The sequence below is a fragment of the Phalacrocorax aristotelis genome, chromosome 3 (genome assembly GCF_949628215.1).
Source record: "Phalacrocorax aristotelis chromosome 3, bGulAri2.1, whole genome shotgun sequence".
NCBI lineage: Eukaryota > Metazoa > Chordata > Aves > Suliformes > Phalacrocoracidae > Phalacrocorax > Phalacrocorax aristotelis.
Window position 1 is genome coordinate 6,905,756 of NC_134278.1, and position 17,120 is coordinate 6,922,875.

The window sequence follows — 17,120 nt, forward strand, 5'->3', positions numbered from 1 at the left end:
GTAGGCTGGGGGGAATTTAATTAAATTCTGAAAAACAAGTCTGATGTTGTTGCAATCTCATGGTAAGATCACAGATTATATAAATATTTAATTACACTGTTAACTACTTTGCTTGTTCTGCTTGCTTCAGTTGTTTTGTTTGTAACCTGATTTTGAAACAAACAGGCTACAGTTAGAAGTAGTCCCCCTTTTGTGAGGCTTGTTCATTTAGAAGTCACCCTTCCATGGGGCAGCTTCAAAGGGTTTTGCTCTAAAAACCAGAGCTCCCTTTAGCCAACCACATGGTCAGCTGCTTCTACTGACAGATACCGACAGCAATGCTAGTACCTGGACAAAGACAAGTGTCTGGAGAGTATTACAACCATGAGAGACATCAAGATGATCAAGAAATGCTTACATACTAATATTTAAAGAGAGTGGTAGAAGTGACATCTCTTCTGTAACTTCACCTACAACAGTATGACTGAGTGATAGCTGTAATACAGGGATTAACAAGAGAGGTGCTGCTTAGAGCTTTGCCTGTGGGGAATTACAGTTGCTACAAGAGTGACTGTTTCAGCAGCTCTTGGAATGGAAACATCCTCTAAGTATGGCAGTAAACACAGATCTTAAATGTAAGTGGATTAAGTTCATATGAGAAGTCCTGTGCCTGAACAAACCCCTTTCTCTGCTGTTAGCTTCAACTATTTCCTGTAGTTTTTACTGAGGCTCTTATTTTAATAAGACAGTTTTGAAAACCTCCTTCCACTGGCACTTCTGACTAGAAGGAGCAAAAACCTGTTTTAACTCTTAACTGTTGTCAGAGCACAGCTGAAATACTAAGTATTTAATAACAAAGAATTTTTTTTCCTTACATTGCAAAAAAAGGCTTGCTGGATGCAAACTGACTTAAAGCCTGGTAAGTAGAAATTCAGTTGAATTCCTTGGAGCTTAATCTCTCTCTGCAAACTCGCTTCTAGTCAAAACCAGAAAGAGGGTTTAGATTACCACCGAGTGGGGTTTTTTTCTGTTTGTTTTTTTTTTTTTTTCCCCAGCTGCCTATAAAGCAGAAGTTACCCTGTTGCAGTATTTCAGAGAATCCCACTAACTCATTTGAACTAAAACCTCTCTACATTTTCACAATAATGTAACCTAATGCCTTTTTTCTTTTTCTGTGTTCCACACCCCAAAAGCTGTGTAGGTAGCCAGCGCTATCACATCTGAGCCATGTCTGGCCAACATTACTGTCCTCGTGTCCATGGCATTTTCAGTACTTTTTTGTGTTCCTTACTCAGGTTCAGCTGGAGATAGGTCAATATTGGTACCAGGAATAACATTGGGTCCTATGCCATCCACAAGAGAATCCCACTTATCGAAATCTTTCTTAAGACCTATAAAATGAGGGAAAGAAAACCCAAGTGGTAATGAGTTACGTAGTCAGCTTTTAGTTCAGCTACACTGAAAAAGTAAGTGATAGGAAAGATGAAGCAAATGGCAAAGTATGGCAGGTATATTTTAAGGAGGGAAAAATGACACTCCAGGCTTTTATGTATTAGAACTGCAACGTTCTTCCTCTGAATCGCTTAAGATTACAAAAGAATTAACAAACCTCTAGAAAGAGATCCTGGCTGCTGTTTTTTCTACTTGAACTTCTCTGACACACTTTCAATCTTGTTCTAAACAGAAGGGTTATATAAAAAGCTTAGCAGGAATTAAGTATGAAACTTCATACTTTGATGTAAACAGATACTTACTCAAATGTTTCTGCAGGAAGGCTAATGAAGCATGATTGCTTATATCAATAGCTTCGTTTGGATCTATTTCTCCTTTTAATTTGAAAAATCTTCCAATGATGTCTCCGCTTACAAAGGTAAAGTCAGGAAAGCTCTGATGTACTGACCCCCTGCAAAGAGAACGATGATCAACAGGCTTATAAGGATGCAGTCAGCTGATGAGAAGATACCATGGATTGCACAGACTTATTCAAGACAGTCACACATCTTATGCTGTCTTTTTTAGCAGAAGATGATAAAACAGGTTAATCTCACGAGCATGCACGATTAGCAGTAAATTCTGTCCTAACCACAGAAGGGAGGAAGTTCTGTACATGCTTACTGTAATTCTCTATCATTGCAACGGCATAAAGAGTAGGCTTGGCAAAACTTCAGGATCAGGCTGTCTCTCTGCTCTGAGTCTAAGGTGGATTATAGAGCCACGCACTCCCCTCTACGCAGGGCTTTCACTAGGTGAGTGTGTAACTGCACACAGAAGGCTATTTAAAGTGCTCAAACACAGATGATGCATGAGGCCCAGGGCAAAACTTGTGCCCCGAGGGCGCACCTTGGAGTATCTTAAGCCTAGGGTTACTGTCTGCTTTGAGAGAGGTCTCTCCCTCCGCTGTGAGGGACGTAGTGCTGTCTAATTTAAACATGCAATGAAAACCTGGGCCATGAGGAAGTAGCGACTGTCTGTCCTTCTGCAGTTACATGTAACTTGAACAGCTCCAACAAGAGTAAAGCTTCATCCTCAACCACAGAAATGATGGATCCTGGACACTTACTTGATAGTGATCATTTTCTTGTTTGCGTCATTGGAGCCGAGCTTCTTCATCTTTAAGATATTATCAGCCCACTGGAATTTTTCAGAGTTGATAAAAAGCAGCGGTTGCTGGACGTTGTTTTGATAAATGTCATCACCTACTGGAAGCATCCATGCATCGAGGGCAATGCCACACCTGTCAAAAGCAACTGGAGATGGTCACAGAAGCAGAAAGCTTTGTATGGAAGTTCTCAGCATGCTTTGATTTGCAGGAGACATGGGAAAGAGAAACTCTCTATGATATTAAACAGGTTAATGAATCATTTTGTTTCAAAATTATTTCTACTCTGGGGAAGAGAATTAATCCATTATTGCATTTGTTGATCTCCACTGCCAGGTGCAGCTGGGCACAGGAGCTTCTGCAGGGTCATGATATAACATGATGCAGCTATTATATTCCACCACATCCCCACAGAAAGAAGCATGACTTGAGCAAACAAGACACTGCCAAACAAAACTTTTCTTCAAGAGTGAATTAGTAGTTGGGGGATTTTAGGTAGGGTCCCCTGCTCCAGACCTCTTAAGTGCCAAATGTCTCTTGCCTTGTTTTGCATACTTACCTGAATCTTATTTCTTTGCTGAGACTCTCAATAACTGTAGCACCACCAAAAGAGTGTCCCATCACAGCTATTCTGCTAGTATCAACAGAATCCTGTCAAAAAAATCCAGGTGCTGTAAGAGACTTTCTTTCCCAAATGTTTTTTTTTTTTTTAAAAAGGGAATAATTTTTTAGATTCAGATCCTGAATCCCCACTGAAGTGGGGAAAGCATCATTGCAGCTCCATTACTATCTATCCAGCTTGGGTTGACCTGAGAATATGTTCACAGATCTATGGTGTGATCTTCAGAATAGTTTACAGGAACCAGTTTAGAAATGGAAGAGGGAAACCAGAGCATTATTAGGTGTTTAACAAAATGCAGTCACTGCCTTTCACTCACCTTTAGGCTATTCCAGTCAAAGCTTGAATTTAATACATTTGTTACTTCCTCTCCTGAATTGATTTTAAGAATGAGGTTGAGAGCTTTGATACACTCCTGTGCTCTTTGCTGCACCTGGGGAGAAAGAGAAGTTGGGGCAGAGCAGTGGAAGGCATTATCAGACAAGTGCTAGGCTTGCCAGCCCTTTGGACACAAGACTTAGTCCATTTTATTTTTTTTTCCCCAAAGTGTCTGGTACGGTAAAAACTATTCTGAACTGCAGAATGGATCTGTAAAACATAACTCTGATGAGGTCTGACCAACAACAAAACTGACTTTTGGAGGTCCAGAGAGTTGAAACTCTCACATAGATCCTCTGCACATAGAGGAATTTATCCCTATAACATGCACCAAAGACCTTCAACTCCTTTGTCCTGTCACTAGTCAGAGGAGGGGTTGTTGGGATGTGCAAATGCTTAAGTTACACAACTACAAGGAAGACTGACTTGCTGCTCCTCATGCTCGCTTTCATGAGCAGATGCCGTTACATGACTTGCCCATCTGCACAACAGCTTTGAAGTTGTCTTTACACTGGATAAACTCAAAATGAGAAACGGCCAAGGACCCCCATCTCGTTTTATATATATACACGTTTTTGAAAAGTGTAGTGAAGCTGTTGCAAATAAAGGCTTCTATTGTTCAGTATAAGAAGTGGTTTTGACTTTGACGTGTCAGTAAAAGAAAAGCTTCAAAAAGAACCAAAGACCAGTAGCATCCCTGGGAGCCGCAGTCTGTAGGCAGCCAGCAAGATGCCTGTTCATCACTGAATTTCAAATAAATCTCTATCTCCCAACTTCTCTACTAGTGAAATCTGCAGGCAATGGCTTCTGGAGGTTATTTGCAAGCTCAGACATTACATATTTAGACTCCTAAGTAGGATGTTGTATGCACACAGGAAATGATGTGTGTACTGCTGTCTGTATGGCCCAGGGAGATAACGAGAAACACCACCCTGACTGAATTTGCATTAGCTGGAAGAAGACATTCCCATACTTTAAAGGTCAAGTCCATGCTTGGAGGAAGTCGTCAGTATGGCCATATCATATCTAGCATGGATGCTGCTTATAATCAGGAAGTCTGCATTGTTTACATTGCTATAAACCACACTGGCGTGTGTTGAAGATGACGAAGCAAACAACCCCCTTAGAGCAGCCATGATTCATCTTGCTATCCAACATGGAACAGAAGCTGAGGCAAGCCTAAGGCTACACAAACATTTGAATTCAACTCTGTGTCACTTGAAGACTGGGCTGGGCAGCAAAAGTGGGAAGACACAGAGAAGAAACAGAAAGTTGAGTGGAACCAGAGGAGAAACAGCTGACTCAAGAGTGTGACTTTATGAGAAAGCTTTGTTAAGGAAGTAGTTTATGCTCTGAAGAAAGCTGCTGTTGGTTCTCCCATCTTCAGGAACATAGGACTTGATGCGTTTTTATATATCCCCTGAGTCATGGCAGAAGACTGCAGACATGGCCAAAGGGAAAGAGCCTCCTAGTTCATCCTAAACACGCCATTCATGCCTGTCTTCCTAGAGCCCAGACCTAGGATGAGTACCTGCTTATGGCGCAAACTACGCTCCTCTTCTCCAGTTTTTAGTTTCCTGTAATAGATCCACTCCTTCTCCATGTTCGATGTAGACTCTTCCTGTGGTTCAGAAACTGGCTTTTTTTTACAGTAATATGTTGCTGAAGCAGATTCATCTCTGTAATATCAACAAAAGGTTATTGCTGGGAATGTATTCCATCTGGTTGGAGATGATGAAGTCAGCAGAAGTTTTAGATTTCACTTATCTCAAGAGATCCAGCTACCAACCAATGCTGCTGCAATCACAACTGAGTGTAGACAGACTTTCTAAATAATGCATAGCCCCACCAAAACTCTCACCTCCTTTATATTCTCCAGGTTCTAACAATAAGAGAGAGAAAAACAGCATGCCTGAAGACTAACCAATGATATCTACCCTATGACCTTTCATTCAAGGTCTTATCTAAGCAAATGGAATTTGCTTAGATAAGAATTGAGCTAGAGGAACAAGGGGTGTAGGCAGAGCTGAAGAAGATATGTTAGTTTTCCTTTCTAAAAAAAAATTAAGTTCTTTACAATAAATAACATTCTAGTCAATGTGAGAAAATGTCTTTCCATCAGAACTCAAAAACATCCAGCATACGCACCTGTGCTCCACAGCAGCCACTATAAAGCCTTGGGAAGCCATCTCTATGCAAATAGCAGAATAGATCGTCCTGCAATCAAAACCACACTCTGGTGAGACACGTGCATACGTAATTGTTTCAATTACACTGCTCTTTAAATGTTGGCTGCGCTCCATATGTGCTAGCCCCCATTCAGTATTTCTTCTGTTCAAATTTGCTAGCCAGTAGAGCAGGGTTTCGTATACCAGTCACCAAAGCCTGTTTGCAAAACCTTGTTACTGTTTTACTATCTCTTCAGAAGGAAAAATGCTAATGTTTTTTAAAAAGTAGCACATATGAGACTTTGCATCTTCAAAGAGCCATCCAAAAATCAACTAGCTAATCTTTACAACGTGCTTATGGATTGGTAAATACCCTCACCCCCTAAAATACCAAGGGAAAACACAAATACATCAACCCTGCCTTGATCTACTGCTGTTGATTTTAGCGGAGGCCTACCGATACACAGCAGCCTGTTCTTCAAATCTGTTTCAACTCCACGGGAATCTCACCCCCCTGCTGAAAATCTGTTCAGAACCATCCTTGGAGACTGCTGTCTCCACAGACAACAAAGATAGTTTGTCAAAAAACTGCAGAATTACCGAAAAGCTCCAAGTCCATGGGAAAAAATGAGGAGAGGGTATTTTTCTCCCAGCTTAAAAGCAGCATTTGACTTTGCAGGACAGGTCACTGAACCTAGATAAAAATCAAAGCATACGTCATTATTACTGAAATGAGAGAAAACATTTGTTCTTGTGGGAGAGATCCCAAGAGTCTGGTGACTACTGATTTCAGAGTGGTCATCTGAAGATAAGGTACCAAATCTCATCCTTAAACTGCATTAGACAAATAAGGATCTGATTCCAAAAACATATGCAGAAATATTGGCAGAAGATACTTTCCTTCTCCTCTTTCCACCCACTGCCTAGCACAAGGCCCCTTAAACCCTACAAGAACAGATTTTCAAGAATAGTCAGGCATCTAAGCCTTGTTGGTATTCAGACCTAAGTATCTGTCTGACCTTTGTGTATTTACACATTTCCTTGTGAGATTTAAATCCTGACACGTAGGTGCAGCTTACTTAAGGTCTTTCTAGAGCAAATTGCCCAGACACTCCTACTCATAGCGGTCAGTGACTGCGGGTCTGCCTGAGAACTGGGTCACAGTCAGCAGTGAGCATCGCTACACAAACCCCTCCTAAACAAACACACTTCCTCAGGAGAAACTGCTTTTCAGTCCTGCAGCAACAACACACTGCTCACAGAGCAGTGAGGCAACAGCTTGCATACAGAGCTCATGCCCTTGCACTTGTTAAGGAATAAAACCAAAACCAGCCTTACCAACATAGTACTGGAAGAGCCTTTCTCCTACAACTCGGTACATATTAAGGAAGTCAGAGAGGCCCTGATAGTACTCTTTGTCTGGAATCCACGGTGCCTCTTCGTTATCTGTGGCATCGCATGATGGATAATAGAGGCGCAAGAAGCTTCCCTGGGATTAGGGGAAAAAGAAAAAAGGAAGATTGATATTTATTTATATGTGGCAGAGAAAAAGGAAGATAAAAACATTTATGTGAAGGGCTTCAGATGCAAGAACGACAGCTCAAGAGAATTAAGGGAATCTCACGAGAAAATTGTTATCCTATATGGGCTTTGATGCCAATCCTATGCCACCATCGTTTTGTCCCTGCAATGAATTTGAGGTAGCGTGGCAGTTGGCATCTAGGTAGAGGTACACATTGTGTTCTCGAGGTTAGCCTATGGCTAATTAAAAATGCTCCATTTAATTAAGTTAATCATTACAAACACTCACTACCTATTTGCTCTATTCATTTCTGGATCTTGCTGGATATTTTCTTCTGTCTTCCTCACTATGCCTCCCTTCAAGGAATGGTACGAAGGTGCAGTTTGATGCATTTAACAGGGGTGATTGTGTGCCCTTCACCCTTCCAGCAGGGAGCTGTCATTGCTTGCTTTGCACCAGTGAGCCTCATGGATCTGTTACTGACCCATTTCAGCTTGCTAAACTGGGAGGAAAATAGGACCCTCCTAGAAGTATATTTTTCCACGGGGTTAGCAAGACAAATTGTACCCTAAGACTAGTTTCTGGAGGTGCGGTCCGGCAGCGGAGATGCGGGTAGAGTCAGGGACATGGTCTCAGCACGGCTATAGCGTTCCTGGCTAACCTGAGCAAAAGGCTGTCAGTAAAGCTCTTGGGCAGCTACACAGCGAAGGACTGCAATATAGTGTTCTCCCTTGTCATCACGACGTTTACCAGTCTGTAGTGGCCCATCTTTCTAAACACAATTTTGTCAACCTGTGTTTTATCTGCCTCCATTTCTTACCACCATTTTGAATCTTCTTCTACTCTCTGTACTCCAGGTCTTCGAGGAAACCACCCAAGCTTTCCATATTCACGTGGACCCTCCATGCTCCCCTTGCCAGCATTTTCCCTACACAGGGAGCAGCAGTGTACCAGTGGCACACCTTAAAGCAGACCTCCCGGCAGATGAACAGTGTATAATTTGCATTCTTACTTCCTGGTTTCCAAGGGCATTTGCGACATACTATTCAAATTCACTGCCTTGCTCCAGCTTAACTTTTGTTTTAACAAGTTAAGTCTGGGGCCAAGAAGAATAACTTTGGAATAAAGTCTAGTTTCTTGAACACTAATTTATCGGTTTCATACAAAAAGCTTGTTTAATTAAGTTTGTTTCTATTTATTAATCAAATTTAAATCAACCTTTGACACAAAGGCTTTTAAGGGAGAAATCAAACTTCATCCATGCTGGAAGTGGTATTAATTTGATCCCAGAACAGACCCACTGAACTTCCCTGGGTGACTAACTGCTTAACAGAAGGGGAAACGGGTTCATTGTCTATGACTGAGACAACTGTAATTATACAGATTGCTTATCTAAGAAAAACACGTGGGCTGATTGCAAAGAGAAACTAATCGCTTCTTTGCGCTAAAACAAGTAAGCTCAGTAAAGGAAAACATATAAATAACCACTATGAACGTGGCTAGTCTGAGGACTAAAACCACACTGTAAATGCAGGTGTATTCCCACAGGAAAATTAAAAAGCAAGAGGATTGAAATGGAAACCCATAAAAGAGCTCATTATCTGGCTATTTACTGTCCCCATCTTCTTACCGTGGCTTCTATCTGAACTAACCACTTGCAGAAATGACATCCTGTTTTTTTTCAGATAGAAAAAATTTTGAGAAGACATCTCATGCTTTAACGCTGCAGCTGAAACATGACATACCCTCATCACCCAACCCTGCCAAATCCCATCAGGATCTTTGTGATGAGAACAGCTACTGTCACGGAGACTGCGTGTGGAGTCCCCCCAGGAGCCCAACACAGAAGGGAGCGGTGGGTGGGTGGCAGGAACCCCGGGGGTCCCAGGAGGACAGTTTCTCTGCAGTATCTTGCGGAGTGCAATCAGGAAGGTAAGGATATTAGGAGGAAGGAGCCATGGGGCAGACTTGCAGGTTACATCCATCTGGTAAATTGAACCAATTCCTGGAGACACCTGATATCTCCTGAATTGTGCCCAGTACACATTGTGCCCAGCACACATCCTACATTGGAACAGAGGGGAGAGAAAGCCCAGCTGTGAGTGTCAGCCACGGAGCACCCCTGCACACAGACAAGACTTTCTGTTTGATTCATCTGTAAAACTACAGCAAATTGTTTCACTAACATTGTGGCTTAAATCTAAAGGAGGGAGAACCCAGAACTTTACCTCAACCGCATTTTCTGTCATCAGGTCTGTACATCCAACTGAGTGTGGCCCCTTTCCTTTGGGGATCCTATAAAACTTCTCAGTGCTGCTGCTCCCCGTTTCCATTGGTGCCTTCACCCACAAACCTGGGGAAAAACACAAGGCAAATCAAGGGGCTACCATGGCCTGTGTGACCAGATCACGTACCCAGAAAAAAATTCAGCATGTTGATGATCCAGAAGTAGGAAATTCAAGGTTGAGCTGATACAAGAATCTGCCTAAGAGAATCAGAGATCTGGAATCCCGAGTCACCAACCTGACCTGCTCTATTGGGGAATTTCCTTGAAGCAGAGTATCCTGAATCCCAAGGATCAGGTAACACCGTGCAGAAGGGCAGGGAGGAAACGTTTGCCCGGGGATGCCGAGGTGGCACTGGGGAGGTCGAGGTGCTGCGGTGCAGAGCAGCAGCAGTCTCGCTTCTTGGGCCCAAGCAGGGAAGCACAAGAGCGGCGAGTTTCGGATGCGAAGGCAGTTCCCTCCCCGCCAGGCAACGACCTAGTGCCGCTCCTCCTCGCAGGAACGGCGGAGAGGGAAGTTTTTGCAGCTCCTCGGTAAACAAACCCGGCCTATGCATCCAGGGGAGAAGGATGTCACGGAGGGAAGCCAAGGCTGCTGCCATTTTTCCAAGAGGAATGACAACGCCCGGATTTGATCCCTGGGGAGAAGAGGCAGGGCTGCCCCTGCAGGAGGGGGTGTTGGGAAGGTCAGCCGTACCTGGGGGCACACCTCGGAGGCAGGCTCGCCCGGGGGACCAGCGCAGCGCCGGGGGCAGCAGCCGCATCCCAGCCTAGGCAGCGGGCGTGAGCAGCACCCCCAGCCCCTCGCTCCGGCGGCCGCCCTGGGTTTGATCTGCCATGTTTTCCCCTCGCGGCACAGCCTGGAAGAGACCCGGCGCCATCTCAAAAACAGCAGGAGAAGCTCGGCGGGTCGGCTCCTGCCGCAGCCGCCCAGTCACGATGGGCAGGCTCCGGGGGCAGGCGGCGGGGGTAGCCGCACCGGGGGGGGGCTGCCTCCTCCCCTCAGGCGGCCGGGACCGCCTCCCGCCCTGCCTCCCTCAGCCGGCCGGGACCGCCTCCCGCCCTGCCTCCCTCAGCCGGCCGGGACCGCCTCCCGCCCTGCCTCCCTCAGCCGGCCGGGACCGCCTCCCGCCCTGCCTCCCTCAGCCGGCCGGGACCGCCTCCCGCCCTGCCTCCCTCAGCCGGCCGGGACCGCCTCCCGCCCTGCCTCCCTCAGCCGGCCGGGACCGCCTCCCTCCCGCCCTCAGCCGGGGAAGCGGCGGGGCGGGCCGGAGCGGGCTCGCTCCTCCCCGGAAAGGGCCGTCGTTGCCGGCAGGCCGGAGCCGCCGTGTATCCCCCTCCTCTTCCAAAATGGTGCGGAAGCTGAAGTACCACGAGCAAAAGCTGCTGCGGCGCCTGGAGCTGGTGAGCTGGGAGGCGGCGGCGGGGAACCTGGCCGAGGTGAAGGCGCTGCGGCGTTACCGGCTGGGTCGGCGGGAGGACTACGTGCAGTACAAGGCGCTGGCCCGCACCGTCCGCGCCTTAGCCCGCCGCCTCCGCGACCTGGGCCCGGCCAGCGCCGCCTTCCGCGCCCGCTGCGCCGCCGCGCTGCTGGAGAAGCTGTACGGGCTGGGGCTGGTGAGCTGCCGGCGGTCGCTGGCCGTCTGCGAGAGCCTCTCGGCCGCCGCCTTCTGCCGGCGCCGCCTGCCCTGCCTGCTGTTGAAGCTGCGGATGGCGCAGAACATGCGCCACGCCGTCACCTTCGTGGAACAGGGACACGTCCGCGTGGGGCCCGAGGTGGTGACCGACCCCGCTCTCCTCATCCCCCGCGCCATGGAGGACTTCATCACCTGGGTGGACGCCTCTCGCCTCCGACAGAAAGTGCTCGACTACAACCAGGAGCGCGACGACTTCGACCTGGCCGCCTAGGGACGCGCGGCCTGCCCGGCCTCCGCCGCCCGCTCCTGCTCGGCCCTCGGGACACGCGTGGCAATAAACACGCACCAGCAGAACCACAGCGCTGCCGCCGCCTGATACTTACCCCCACAAACACACCTGAAAGGGGAGCAAGGAGGAAACGTACCCACTTCTAGTAACGTATTGCTCTGCTCCTGGCTGCCCTTCGCAGCCAACGGCTCCGTGCATCTCTGCACGGAGAAACGTCCCTTCCACATCCATCGCTCTGAGGAAGCATCCGATAGCCCACCTCCATCGTACTCACATTCCATAGAGCCAGAGTGCTTTGAAAGGTCTCCGCCTGATCGCAGGGAGAGGACGCAGTCGGGTTTAAGTGCTTGGCTGCTAACAACAGCTGCAGGAAGGGGTTTTAAACCAGGCCGAGCCTGTTTTAGGACTGTTTGGCAGCTTCACTGCTGCTTTTCTAAGAGATTGCGCTGCCCGTTCCTCCTTCAGCTGATGGCCACGCAGTAACCGGAGGAGCTGCTTCTGGAAGGGGTTTCTCTTGATACTGAAGAACATGTATGTGGCGGAAACGTGGAGGTTGTTTGGGGTCAGCAGTAAACAAGGAGGCCAAGTACTGCATTTCTGGAACTGTAAAAGTTTTGTCCAAAAACGGAATTTAAAAAAAGCCAACTTTATTTTCATGTGAAGTCATAAAGGGAAGTTTGATACGCTGAGTTTGGTATCTTTGCCGTGTGGGGCTCCGGCTGACAATTAGGCATCATTTACAGAGCAGGATCCAAGTGGGGAGGTGTTGGAGCAAAAGCTGTCCTAACCATAAGTGCAAAGCTGGGGAGAACTTTTGCATTTAGCACATAAGCCGAAATAAAATCAGTACCTGAGGGGAGCCTCAGGCCTTCTGAAGCTGTGGGGAGCTTTATTCCTCTTTGGAATAAAGAGCAGAAAAGCAAAAATAAAACAGTTGCTTTAAGTTGCTGATGGAATGTGTGTGCTATTTTATGATGTAGTTCCTCTGAGAGTTTCTTCTGATTTTCAAATATTCCAGTACGGCCTGTTCTTCATCCTGCAGAACTTGGCTTTTTTGCAACTTCTTTTATATAACTTTTTTGTGTAACAACTTTTTTTTATTTTATAACTACAAGGCTATTACTAAAAGAATATTTTGCTAGAAATGCTTCCTTTCCCTTACCCAGGGTTATGAAAGGATTTGGCAGTAGGTTTAGGAGCAGAGCTGTGACTGGCCAAAGGGCTGGGGTTCAGCTGCAGCCACTGCTCTGCGTCTCGATGTGTTAGTGTGGCTTTCCTGAACAGGAAGGGTGTTTATATGAGGGGTGTTTTGAGGTTACCGAATCAGGACCAGAAACTGTCATCAAATATTATGGCTGTTTTTTAAAATTCAAACTAAGTGTTAAAATTCCTGCCAGTCTCATAAGCCAAATGTACTAAGCAGAGCATTAACTTTTAAAGCCATAATAGGTACTGAGAAAATGACACAGATGAGGTAGGAAACACCCTTATTTATCCTATGAACTACTCCTGTTATACTTGAATTTCTCTCAGTAAAATATCACGTGTTACACCTTAAAAACCTTCTTCCTGGGGCATGTAATTTGCTTATGGTAAGAAATACAAACTGAAAAGACAGTTTACACCTGAAATGTGATTTTTCTTAAACACCTTTCCAGCTTTCGTCTAGAACAAGGTCATTATTGGGAAATTCAGAAGGTGCCTAAGTCAGGTGCAGGTAAAAACACTGCACTCGCTGTGTGTTACTCTTCTGGGGGAATTTAAATAACAGCACAGTGACGTGCCCTGCGCAGCACATTTTACTTCTCGGATGCTAAACTGCTCTGCCCAGTTTGTCCAGCCCTCGAAGGAACAGAAGAAGAGGAATCCTCGAACCTCCAGTGTGGATGGGAGGAGTGGGGAGGGCATTGTTCTTTTTGTCCTAAACCAACTTTTCATCATTCACCTGTGCACCTTCAGCATCTCCTGCAGCAGAAGAGAAACAGCCCAAAAACCTGTAGGCTGTCATGGCTATGGTAGCTAATTGATTTCCCTACAGGTGCTGTGGGACAACATCATCCATCACCACCACTCTCCTCCTGCAGTACTGGAAATCAAACCCTTACGTGCTTTTTAAGAAATGCATCAGGTTGTGTCTTTATATGTCTGTATGTGTGGCTTAAGTCTGGAAGTCTCTGGCCCTGCAGGTTTTATTGTAGCTGAGACCTCAGATGAGTGTCCTGCTCCTAAATTTTTCATGGCTGGAGCCCACACTCCCTTTGGAGGAGCGCTGGGTCCACTTCAAGTGTGATAAACAGCATCGTCTCTACGCAAATGGAAGTTACATCTGACGGCAGCATGCCCATGTTCTCGCTTGCTTATGCAATCAGACAGATGATGGCTTCCTCGTGTTTAATGGTGGTTTTTGCCTTGAGTTTGTAGGTTTGAGTTTGCCAGAGCCGACGTGCTGTGTCTGTGGCTGGGCGGTTCCCACAGTGGCCCTGGAGCCGGGAATTGAAAGGGCACAGGAAGCATCTCCGACAGCCTTTCCTGGCACTTGGATAAACACGGAGGATTTTTTTAAATCCCAAGGCTGGATCCACATCAGTATAAACGGGAGCTGGCTTCCGTGGGTCAGCGTGAGCTGGCACAAGGAGGTGATCCAGCATTGTGCTTTTTTTGGGCCAGATCCTGCAAAGCCTCCCCTCCGGTGTTCCAGAGGCTTGCCGTGGGAGAGCTTATGCATGAGAGCGGCAGGACAGCATTGTGGCTGTTGCTGTGCTTCTTCCCAACACCTGAAGTGGGTTTGCTGTTCCTCAGGCTGCTCAGCATCTCCATGAAGCTTGTGGGAAGTTACTGGTGAGGAGGACAGAGGATGGGGTGCTGGTGTTGGGGCGACCTGTCCCCATGCCTGACAAAACCTGATGTCTGTTGCTTCCCCGAGTATCCACCCCAGCAGCTGGGGGCTGGGAACGTGCCAGCTTCTCCAGCAAGGGAGGGGGCTGCAGGGGCATCTGGGCAGTGTGAGAGCCATCAGAGCAAAGGACAAGCAGTTCCCACGCAGGAAATCTTGGGTAGTGGGCAGCAGCCTATGGTTTTAGGGTTCCCCCCCCCTTTTTTTTTTTTTCCTCTTTTTTCCCCCCCGACCTTGGCTTGTCCTTCATTTGAAGGCTGCCAAAGCGGGGGAGCTGAGCCTGGGGAACGTGGGGGAGCTGAAGGAAAGAGTTCTTCACACTGACGCCTTTTGTGCTACAGAGTGTAAATGGCTGAAGCTGTCACTGACATGCAAATGTGTATTTCTCCACTGATCTGAGCCACTTTTTTTTTCCAGTAAACAAGCATACTGTACATTTTAAAGGCTGCATCCATCCAACATGTTGGTGTGGCTTAGTTCAGAGGTGGTGCTGATCTCAGTAATTTGAAGATAGCATATCACCATAAGCACAGACAGCATGCGAGGCTGGGGAAGGATGGTACATCCCCCTTCTCAAGATGGGAAGTGGAGAATGAGAGAAGCAAAGGTGGAGCTGGGCGATTCCCAGCCTTTCAGGTGACGTTCCTTTACCCTGGGTTAGGATAGGGCCTCCCAGGCACATCTCAGGGCGCTTCCACATGCTTCTCTCGGTAGCACTCCCTGGTGAGATATTCCCCAGTGGATGGAGGTGTCACTGTCCCCTTCCTGAGCTCCTAGTAATCCAAGTACATCCCCTGCCTGATTTGCCACCTGAGGCTGAACCAAAGAGCTAGTTCTCATCACCAGGGCATTGGATCACCTTGGTCCCTACCCCAGATACCAAAACATTTCAACATTCACTGAGTCTTGGGAGAAAAAGCACCCCTAAGCATTATGACAGCATTTACCTGAGAGCCCTAGTTCTGGTCCTGGCTCTTAAATGCCCCATTTTAGGCACTGAAGCAACTCTTCTCACCCTTTGCTCGCTGGTTGGGGCCTGAAGCAGGACTTGGGATGTGGGGATGTCAGGTAGAAATGGCAGGCAGCAGCTTTGGAGTCAGGAGGAGGAGGCACCTGGGTTCATTTTTCCCATAAACCGTGGAGCTTCTGGATCCAAGGGCTAAATCCAAGCATGCCTCCCCCAGCCAGAACATCCCCTCGCACTTCTCTGCAAGCATGACTGCACTGCAGAAAGGTCCTTTCTGCCCTAATGTTAGCTGATTTTGAAAAGAAAAACGTTTCACTTCCAGCAGGCAGAGAAAAAGGGGAGGCCAACCAGTAACGGCAGCCAGAGATGGCGATTTGAGCATGTCCAGTCCCTCCTAGAGCTGCCCATTAGAGGATCCCACATGTCCTCAGCAGTAAGTCACAGCAGCTTCTCGGCTGCTGTAAATCACGTCAGCGGGGTTGGGAAGTGCAAGTCCGGATGGCATTGCCGCCCTCGGTTCCTACCCTGAAGAGCCACTACCTGCTGCTCCTGGAGAGGCTCATATGGTTGTGTCATGGGGTAAAGTACAGGCAGGCTGTCCTGGTGTGTTCATCTGACTAATGTTACAGTCCACTGCCTTGTCACCTATATCGGAGCTCATTGGGCTTAAAACACCAGGGAGAACCGCATCCTAAAAACACACCTATCCCCTCACTGGCTTTGACAGCAGCGCAGGGTCCCACGCAGGCGCCCACCTCGCAGGTGCTGGGTTTGGGGGAGATGAATGCCGTGCTGGCAGAGCACCCGAAACCTCCTGCTCTGTGTCCCTCTCAGCCCCCCAGAAGAATTTAGTTTGGGAAGGACCGCTGGAGGTCACCTAGTCCAAACCCCACTGCTCAAAGCAGGGCACACATGGGGCTGCCTCAGTTTTGCATGTCTCAGTGCTGGATGACTGAAGCAGAGCTTAATCACCCTCGCTGTGAATTTTTTTTTCCCCTTCCATTTAGTCTGAGTTTCCCCTGCTGCAGCCTGGGACTGCTGCTTCCCATCCCCACGCTGGGCACGTCTGTGTCAGGAGGGGGGGTTACTTTTCCCCGCAGGAAAACTCAATTCACCTTTTCCCTGAATGCTGGCCGTACGTGCAGCGGGGAAGGGGGCATCCCCACCGTATCCCCGCTGCAGCTTACCCAGAGCGAATCCCACCCCTCCACAGGGACGCGCGGGGATTTGGGGCTAGGTAAGGGGCTGGAGGGGAGGAAGCGGAGGCGCGTGAGCCCACGGGGATTAGGGACAGGCTTCGGGAAGGGCAGGCTGAAGCCAGGGAGCGGGAGCACCGACAAGCTGCGCGAGGGGCTGCGCAGAAACTACCCAGCTCCTTAAAATCCCCCTCGCGTCACCGTTACTCCTCCCCGTGCTCTCCCCAGACCCTTTTCCCCCCACCCTTCAGCAGCACCGGGTGCTCCACGTACCTGGTGGGCAGTGTCCCAGCCGCCCTCTGCTCCCGTCCCGCTGGCCGGAGGAGGAAGATGGACCCTCCAGCCACCCACGGCCCTCCGGAGCCAGGCGAGAGGCGGCTGCTGCCGCAGGAGGACGTCTCTCTCGCAGGCAGACCGGCTGCCGGGCTCTCCCCGAAGGGGAGGGACCAAACTTTGCCTTAGTTTTCAGACGAGACAATCTTTCCGGGAGAGATTTTGCCCGGGCCTGGAAAACGAGTTGCTGGCACGGAGCCATCCCCAAAAAGCAGTGCACGCCCCAGAGGACCCCGCGGTCGCTCAGATGCCGAGC

At 48.1% G+C, this 17,120-nt stretch overlaps 3 protein-coding genes across 4 annotated transcripts in view; 2 read left to right on the forward strand and 1 right to left on the reverse strand.

Moving 5' to 3' along the window:
• Positions 1-17,081, reverse strand: PLA2G7 (phospholipase A2 group VII). 2 transcript variants are annotated; one of them, XM_075086655.1, is made up of 11 exons: positions 16,805-17,081; positions 9,494-9,618; positions 7,082-7,232; positions 6,344-6,437; positions 5,724-5,792; positions 5,107-5,254; positions 3,517-3,630; positions 3,138-3,229; positions 2,540-2,713; positions 1,734-1,882; positions 1-1,370 (listed from the first exon to the last, which is right to left on the reverse strand). In XM_075086655.1, the coding sequence occupies exons 1-11, from the start codon at positions 17,064-17,066 to the stop codon at positions 1,267-1,269; spliced, it is 1,482 nt and encodes a 493-aa protein (XP_074942756.1). In that variant the 5' UTR covers positions 17,067-17,081; the 3' UTR covers positions 1-1,266. The 2 variants fall into 2 exon arrangements, with proteins under 2 accessions (XP_074942756.1, XP_074942757.1); XM_075086656.1 differs by lacking the exon at positions 16,805-17,081 and adding an exon at positions 10,247-10,583.
• IMP3 (IMP U3 small nucleolar ribonucleoprotein 3) lies at positions 10,794-12,418 on the forward strand. Its single transcript, XM_075086658.1, has one exon. It carries the CDS (start codon positions 10,900-10,902, stop codon positions 11,455-11,457), a length of 558 nt encoding a protein of 185 aa, XP_074942759.1. The 5' UTR covers positions 10,794-10,899; the 3' UTR covers positions 11,458-12,418.
• Positions 16,476-17,120, forward strand: part of ANKRD66 (ankyrin repeat domain 66) — a 12,060-nt gene continuing 11,415 nt past the window's right edge. The window contains exon 1 of the mRNA XM_075086660.1: positions 16,476-16,572. The gene's annotated coding sequence lies outside the window, so the exon portion shown is untranslated. The remainder of the gene's footprint in view (positions 16,573-17,120) is intronic.